The 8,706-nt window shown below is 22.9% G+C and overlaps 1 protein-coding gene across 1 annotated transcript; it reads right to left on the bottom strand.

The window, feature by feature from the left end:
* Window positions 1-410: 410 nt before the first annotated feature.
* On the bottom strand, window positions 411-8,664 carry LOC122511160 (D-glucuronyl C5-epimerase B). Its single transcript, XM_043626231.1, has 6 exons — window positions 8,326-8,664; window positions 7,936-8,083; window positions 5,683-5,811; window positions 4,547-5,260; window positions 4,047-4,234; window positions 411-1,116 (listed from the first exon to the last, which is right to left on the bottom strand). Coding segments are annotated over exons 1-6 (1,713 nt in total). The 5' UTR covers window positions 8,328-8,664; the 3' UTR covers window positions 411-584.
* Between the last annotated feature and the right edge of the window lie 42 nt (window positions 8,665-8,706).

Here is an 8,706-nt window from a genome sequence, read left to right as displayed (position 1 = left end):
GTGGCAACCCTATATACATTTTTAATATTATGAAAATCAAAATGTATTTTATACCAAAAAAGTGATATTTTCTTTCACGATTTGAAAGAAAAAGTTCCGAGACCTAGAATTAAATATAATTTTCATACTTGAATTTCACAGTATTTGCAAAATATATCAATTTAAGAACATTTTTGTGCCTTTTAATAATAGATTTATAACTTAATACTACTAAGTATTTTTTTCCATATGTATAAAAAAATGGGATTTGTAAATATTTACAACTAGTCGATAAATAATTGCAGTCGCCTATCGATCCAGTCTTTTATATACATAAGTAATAGTTTAACAGAAATTATTTTCAACACACTTTCGTGTTTTATAAAGAAAAATAAATGTCTTTTTTTCTCCTACCAAGCTTTAAAAAGTTCTTCTTATTCTTCTTCTTCTTCTTTTTCTTTTTTGTTAATATCACAATTGATTATAGAAAAGAATAATTTTCTAACTAAATTTCTAATGGCAAAAAAGTATTCCCCCTCCTGCGATGGGAAATTAAGTAAACAAATAAAATAAATAACAAAAAAAAAAATAAAATAAAATGGGAATTAATTATGTGCGGCTCTTTTTCCATTCATGTAACCAATCCATCTTTCGGCGGTTGTCGTGAAAATCTGATCGTTATCGATAGTACTGAGTAAAAGTATTTGATTGATATGTGTCGAATGATAATCCCAACGTGCAATATTGGGGGCGGTTTTTAAAGTAAAGTGACGTAAATCGTACGTGGTACCAGAGCCGGTATCGTATAATGTTAACATATTTTTTAAGGATGTCATACCTTGTTCGAATAGTTTTAATGCGTCGTTCGCATCTTTTCCTGATGTGATACTCTTTAAATCGTACAGTCCAATAAGCGAGTATATAAAGCCGTTGAGAATGAATGATGGGGGTGTTGTTGGATATTCCTCGTACCAAATATATTTACCTAAGAATGAAGCGGTTATTCCGCCTTTGCTCGATGGTACTTTAAATGGCTTTAAACCTCTTATTGCCGCATTTAAATATTTATCCTCACCAGAGTGATAGTAAGCTCGGGAGAGTACCGAAATTGCGTGTCCTTGCCCCATACTCGAATACCTGTTACAAAAAAAGCTGCTTAATTAATAACAAAAATTAATTAAACAAAAAATTTATTTAAAAAAGAATTTTAACAGGTTTGTCACAAAAATTAAATTCTGTTTTTCCCTGGCTTTCTCCTGATTTACAGACAAAATTTTGACTTTTTCACTGAGCCTAAAGAATATTTTGATATACTCTAAAAATTACTGGATATTCAAAAAAATTTTCTATTACATTTATTTACGAATTTCGTTAATTGCAAAATTATTCGAAAACATCAATAACTTCATTTTTAAATAAATATTGCATCATTATTATTTTTACATAGGAATTAAAATTCTCCAAAAGATTCAAATTCAAACCTTTTTGAAATTCAACAACTTATAAAAATTGTTGTAAAACATGAAGAAATCGATCACTGCGAGTCTTCGACTCGGAGTAATCGATATCTTCATGTTTTATAATAATTAAAGATGACCGAGTGATAAAATCATTATTTTATATTCTAAGAATATTTTCTTACTGCAACTTCTTCAAAATTATTTTCATCATTTCAATTCAATTATTATTTTCTAAAATTTTTGACTAAAATTCTTCTTTAAATCAATTATTTTTAATAATTTCTGACAAAGTTCTCAGTTGAGAATTTTCAAATCCAATTGTTTGTGATGAAATTTCGTTTACTCGTAAATTCAAAAAAATTATTTCTACAAAATGTTAAGTTAAAACTTAAAAGTATAAAAAAATTCAAATTTTCAAAGATTTTAAGTTGAAACCTTTTCAAAATTAAATTATTTCTAAAAATTCATGCTACCTATAATGTTTTTAATCTTCAACTATAAAATTTTAAATAAAATTTATTTTTAAAACAATATTTATTAGAAAATTCTACAAGAATTCAATTATTTAAATATAAAAATAAATAATTTATCATCAAAAATTTTGAAAATAATTTAACTTTTACATTTATTTATTATTTATGAAAACAATTAAATTCTTTCGAGGAATTCAATTAAAATTGTATTCAAAAAAATTTAATTTCTTTAAAGAATTTTATTAAAATTTCAGAAAACAATTGAATTTCTGCAAAGAATTTTATTCTTTACGAAAACAATTATCGAATTTTTGAAAAGAAATTTTGTTAACATTTCTAAAAATAATTGAATGTCTGCGAAGAATTTTATTATTTGTGAAAATAATTCAATTTTTTTTTTAAATTATTTAAAAACTTTGATATAATTAATTTTTGCGTAGAATTTTATTATTTATGAAAACAATTCAATTCTTTCCATGAATTTTTAAAATAATTTTTGTAAAATTGATTTCTTGCGAAGAAATGTTATTATTTATAAAAAAATGCAATTTTTTTAAAGAGTTTTTTAAAAACTTTTATTATTACCGCGAAAAATTTTATTAACATTTTTTAAAATAATCGATTTTCTACGATGAATTTTATTGTTTATAAAAATAATTTAATTCTGTAGAAGAGTATTTTAAAAAATTTTGAAATAATGGAATTTTGCGAAAAATTTTATAAATATAGTGTTAAAAATCAATTTTATTGAGAAACGTAATTAAAATCTTGCTGAAAATAATTCAATTCCTTTAAAGAATTCTATGAATTACATAGTTATGAATTTAGAAATTAATTTTTATTAGAAAATTTTAGGAGAATTCAAATATTCAAATACAAAAATAAATAATTTATTAAATAATTGAATGTTTCTTATAATTGTAATCTTATAAATAATTTTATCAACAAATTTTTAAATAATTTGAATTTTTTGGCGAATTTTTTATAGAATTTTTAAGAATAATTGAATTATTTTGAAGAATTCGATTAAAATTGTATTAAAAATAATTGAAAATTAAAACGATGAGTTTTATTATTTATCAAAATAATTGAATTCCTAAGAAGAATTTTATTATTTATGAAAGTAGTTAAAAGTTCGCGTTGAATTTTATTATAATTTGTTTTAAAAAATTGAATACTTTTGGAAAACTTTATTAAAATACATAATAGATATTTAGAGAATCATTGAATTGAGGAAAATTTTTGAAAATAATTGAATTTTGGAGAAGAATTTTATTCATATTGAAAATAATTTGAAATTTTTACGAGAATTTAAAAAAATTTTTGAACATAATAATTGAATTTCTGCGAAGAATTTTATTACTTTTGAAATAATTGAATTTCTGCAATCATTTGTAACTTCTCAAAAATTCAATTTTTTTTTAGTGTTTATAACTAAAATTCTTCTATAAGTCCATTATTTTAAATAATTAATTGAATGTATATTCAAAAATTTAAATAATTCCTAAAGAATTTGAATTCTTAAAATTTTTCAATAATCTAAGCTCCTTAATATTTCTAATTAAACGCATTAAAAATTGAAATTTTATAAAATTTCAAATTGAAACCTTTTGAAGTTCATCTATTTATGAAAATTTTCAAGGCAAATTTTTTAAATTTCTATTAATTTTGAAATATTGAAGTAAAATTATTCATTAAATAATTTATAAGTAATAATTTTATGATAGTTGTTCAAGAATTAAGTTATTTAAAAAGAAAATATTGTCAGAAGTAGAAAAAATGGAAGGTTTTGTATTAGAATTCGTGTTAATTTCATAGTTTTTGAGACAAACAAAAAAAACACAAAAATTCAAAATTTTCCAATGAATTCTAAAAATTTAATTTTTTCCAGTATACTTTTAAGAAAAATCCCTGACTTTTCCCCGAATTTCCTGATCTGTGACAACTCTGTTTAAAGTTCCAAGGATTTTAATTAATAAAAGAAAATTTTAAACTTCATGGGATTTGAATTCAAAAAAGAAACTTTTAAAGTTCGAAATATTTAAATTCAAACAAGAAAATTCCAAAGTTCGAAAGATTTAAAAAAAATTTATAGGTTTAAAAAAAGTATTTTTTTTGTATAGTTTTCGATTACCAGCCGGGTTCAAGAATCGCCATGCCGTTGGAAACTTTTCTTCTCACTGGATTAGGCCAACCACCGGAACTTATATTTTGATTCGCGACGAACCATCGAGCGGCGTCGTAAAATTGCTCCATATGTTCGCTCGTTGACAATGTAATATTGTCTATCATTCCAGATCCGTTTAGAATAATTTTTATCACCTGTAGCAAAAATTTATTTCAATAAAATGTGACGAAATTTACAAGTTTTCAATTAATTATTTCCAGGAATTCAACTATCTTCAAAAAATTTCAATTCAATTTCTCAAAAAAAAAAAAAAAAAAAAAAACCAAGGCCTGGAATTTTCATAAGATTTCTACGATTCAATGAACCAAAACGAAAATTCATGACAATTCTATTAATTCCAGGTTGTCTGAAAGTTTTCCCTGGTTTTAAAAAAATAGAAAAATAAAATATAGAAAGAAAGAAAAAAAATTCAGTTCGGTTGTTTTAGAAAAGTGATGGAAAAATACCTTCAACTTTGATCTGGACATTTGTTTTCTTGTTTTATCACTAATATTCAAGCCTTTGTGTAAGTCAACAACGAGATCCCTCGTCAATCGTCGCCATTGATTATTTAATAAGCCAATGCCGTAATGAACATGATTATTGAACGCTTGTAAAACGGTGTTGCTGGTTGTGTAATGAAGATAATAGACGTCCTTCTTCTCCCTCGATTGTAATATAACAGTAATACTTCCATTGTCTTTTGTGCAAATATCGAACTTAAATACAAAATCGAGAACATGCTCTAATCGCAATGATATTCCCGATGCACTTGTCTCGGGCGTCGCGTACTTTAATACATTACTATTTACACTCCTATCGTAAATACGAGTAATTAATGAACCCTGCGGGACAATCCAATCTTGTCTCACTCGTTCGGCGTCTTCAATCACTTTTTTATATGGTTCCGGTTCAGTGAGATTTTTACTGTAATGCGACAAACCAAATTGTGCAATTTGTGTGGGATAGTAATAACCCTGACTCTCCCATTGTGTTGATATTGGAACACCATCACTGCCACTCACACATTTCACTCGTTCTCTCACTTCGACATTGTAATTTTCAAATGTCATAAATACACCTCGTGAATCGTATTTTCCTTTTGGACTCACTATTTTTGAATAACTGTGGAACCATTCGAATCTCTCGAGACCATCGTACGTGGCAAGTTTTCCATAAATCTGCAAAAAGAATTGTCACTACTTTTCTTTTTCTTCTTTTAAATTTTAGAAAATTGCAATTCAAAAATTTTTAATTATTTGTTTATAAAAGTTAAATTGTAATTAACAACATTGAACTGAAATATTTTAAAAACCAAATTTTCTGGAATATAAGATAAAATTTTTGTATAAAATAAAATTTTTCTTCACGTTAATTCAATTATTTTCAAAAGTTTTAGAAATTTTCTACAAAAGAATTGGATTATTTTTATTAATATTAAAATTATTTAAAGGACTTCAATTATGTTATTAAATATAATAAAAATCTTTAAACGATTAAAATTATTTTGAATACAATTTTAATTAAACTCGAAATGTTATTTTTTTTTAAATAAAAAATGTTTTTTGACGATAGGCAAGAATACTTTTGAATAATTACATACCTCGAAATATTTATGAATGAAAGAAAAAGGAATATAAACTTCGTCTCCCTCTTTTCGGCAGCCAATGGAATAACCTCCATTTATGTAACAATCAATCTCTTGATAACCCAATTCATTACTTGTTCGATCCTAGGAAAGATGTAGAAAATTATTTTTTTATTATTAGATTATTTCCTGACTAGCATAACAAGCGCGCGTGAAATTTTGGCTTCCATTGTTAGTTACAAAAACTTTTTTTTTGAAATTTAATGAAAATTTAATATTATTAAAAACTTTAATAATTTTTAAAGGAAACTAATATATTTAAATATTTTTTTTAAATAAACACTTAAATATTTTTATACTTTTACGGCGATTAAAATGTGAAAAAGATTTCATTAATTTTTGTTTACTAAATATTTGAATACTTATTGTTATTTATCAGTCGACCAGGCATTAAAATTTCAAAATACTTTCAATGTCAAAGTATTTGAAATTTAATTAAAACTAAAACTGCATTTTTTGAAACATTTTCTAAAATTTTAACTGAAATTCTGTTTCAAATCAATTCTTATAAAAAAGTTGTACGAGAATTCAAATATTTAAATAGAAAAAATACGATTATATTTCATAATAATTTTTAAAAGTAAACAAATAAAATTCATTAAAATAACATTTATTTCAATGAAATTTGCCAATTACGGAAATACAATTATTTTTAGAAAATTTTAATTACATTTTTTCAAGAAACAATTTTTTTGGACTTTCTGAATTAAATTATTCAAAAACTTCAATACTTTTTGTTAATCACAAATTTTAAAACTTATTCTTATTTATTTTTCCACAGGAATTAAAATTTCAAATAATTTCAATGAAAAACATAATGAAATTTAATTACTTCTAAAAATTGCAATTGTACTTAATTCTTTCAAAATTCAATTATTTTTTTTAGAATTTTTTAATAAAATAATTATTTAAAAACTTTAAGAATTTTTTTAGAAAAATAATGTGATTAATAATTTTTTAAAATAAAATTTTTAATATTTTTATGCTTTTGCTTCCCTTAAATTTTCAAGGAATTTTAATTTAAAAACCTTTTAAAATTTAATTAATTCTTAAAATTTCTGTTATAACGCTTTAAATATTCAATTATTTTCTAAAATTTTAACTGAAATTCTTTTTCAAATCAATTATTATAAAAAAAGTTGTACGAGAATTCAATTATTTAAATACAAAAATTTTTGTAAAATTTAATTGTAATTTTTCAAATTTCTTGTTAGAATTCTTTAAAAAATACAAAAAAAATAATTTTCTAAAGTGAGAAAGTAAAATTTTCTGAAATATAAAATTTGAGAAAATTTACTATTTTTTTAATTTTTATAAAATTATTTTCGGGAATTCAGCTAATTTTCAAGAAATTTTAATTACAATTTTTTAAAAAACTCATTTTTTCAGAATTTTAAAATAAAATGTTTCAAATTTCATTAATTTTTGTTTAATAAATAGTTGAAAACTTATTGGTATTTATCTGTCCACCAGGAATTAAAATTTCAAAATACTTTCAATGTAATACCTTTTGAAATTTAATTATAATTAGAACTGCAATTCTTGAAATATTTTCTAACAATAAGATTTGAACTGAAATTCTTTTTCAAATCAATTCTTACAAAAAAGTTGTACTAGAATTCAATTATTTAAATACAAAAATGTTTGTAAAATTTAATTATCTTCCAAATTTTTTATTACAATTATTCAAAAAATACAAAAAAATTTTTTAAATGAAAAAATAAATTTCTATTATGTAAATATAAAATTTATTTTAACAAAATTTGAGAAAATTTCCCATTGTTTTTTAAATGTTTTTAAAATTATTTTCGAGAAATCAACTATTTTCGAGATCTCCTATTTTTAAACAATTCTAATTATGATTTTTTAAAATCTTGATTCTTTCAGAATTTCTAAATAAAATTTGTCGCTTCTTGTTTGATAACTATTTTAATACTTATTGTTTTTTTATTTGTCCAGTAAGAATTAAAAGTTTTGAATACTTTCAATGTAAAATCTTTTGAAATTTAATTAAAAGTAGAACTGCAATTCTTGAAATATTTTCTAAAATTTGAACTAAAATTCTGTTTTAAATCAATGGTTGTTTTTGAATTTGAGAAAGAAAATTGATAAACAATTTAAGATTTTGAATAATTTGATATTTTTTTTTTATAAAATTTCTTTTCTTTACTGTCCTGTGAAAATGCTGTTATTGTAAAAATTAATTACTTTATGTAGACTCTGCGCCTTCCATTCTATGTTGTTTTCGAAAAAATGATTTCCACAATTGTTCCATGTTGTAATTATCGAACTCACTACAGCAACAACCAGTATCAAAAGAATTGTTTTAAAATTGATTCGCATCATCATGTACAACCTGTTAATGAAACAAATTTCATTATTAATTATAAATTAAATAAAAATTTAGCAATAATTTCTATACAATTTTATAAATATTTTTCTAATTTGTTTACAATTTTTGCCATTCAACCAAAATTTAAAAAAGTAAAACGAAACAAAATATATAATTTGCTTTGCCGGATAAAATTTTTCTCTGCAAAAGTAAAACTGATATAGAGACACTAAATTATTACTCAGATCAAATTTATTATATCTTACATGATTTGGATTTTTTAAATAAATCCCTTTATCACTGTCAATAGAATTTTGTGCATTTTGACCTCTTTCTCGTGTGGAAAAAAAATTCCGATTTTACATTTTTCCTAATATCAAGATGAATCTACAAAAATTTGTCCATAATAGTTATTTCTCAAGTTATGTTATCGAAAATTTGAAAAATCACTCGTTCACTATCTGTTATTTTTATCATTAAATGTTTGTAAATTGAAAAAAATGAGGAAAATATTAAAAATACAAATGTCAGCTGTCACTGAGTGAGGAAAATGTATTGTGTAGATGGGAAACTACAGAAACTTTGAGACCCCTGCACCGCAGGGTTGGGTAGGAGAGAACGATGGGAAAACTTGTAAAGGAGATATC

The sequence above is a fragment of the Leptopilina heterotoma genome, unplaced genomic scaffold (assembly GCF_015476425.1).
Source record: "Leptopilina heterotoma isolate Lh14 unplaced genomic scaffold, ASM1547642v1 Lhet_121, whole genome shotgun sequence".
Lineage (NCBI taxonomy): Eukaryota > Metazoa > Arthropoda > Insecta > Hymenoptera > Figitidae > Leptopilina > Leptopilina heterotoma.
The sequence above is the reverse complement of the archived record's forward strand: the minus strand, read 5'-3'. Positions and strand labels throughout refer to the sequence as shown.

What these genes read in the sequence shown, in the direction of transcription:
- LOC122511160 (XM_043626231.1), bottom strand. An exon ending in AGGCGCAGAGTCTACATAAA is followed by an intron (nt 5,812 to 7,935) that starts GTAATTAATTTT and finishes CATCTTTCCTAG; the next exon opens with GATCGAACAAGTAATGAATT. An exon ending in GCGATTCTTGAACCCGGCTG is followed by an intron (nt 1,117 to 4,046) that starts GTAATCGAAAAC and finishes TTTTTGTAACAG; the next exon opens with GTATTCGAGTATGGGGCAAG.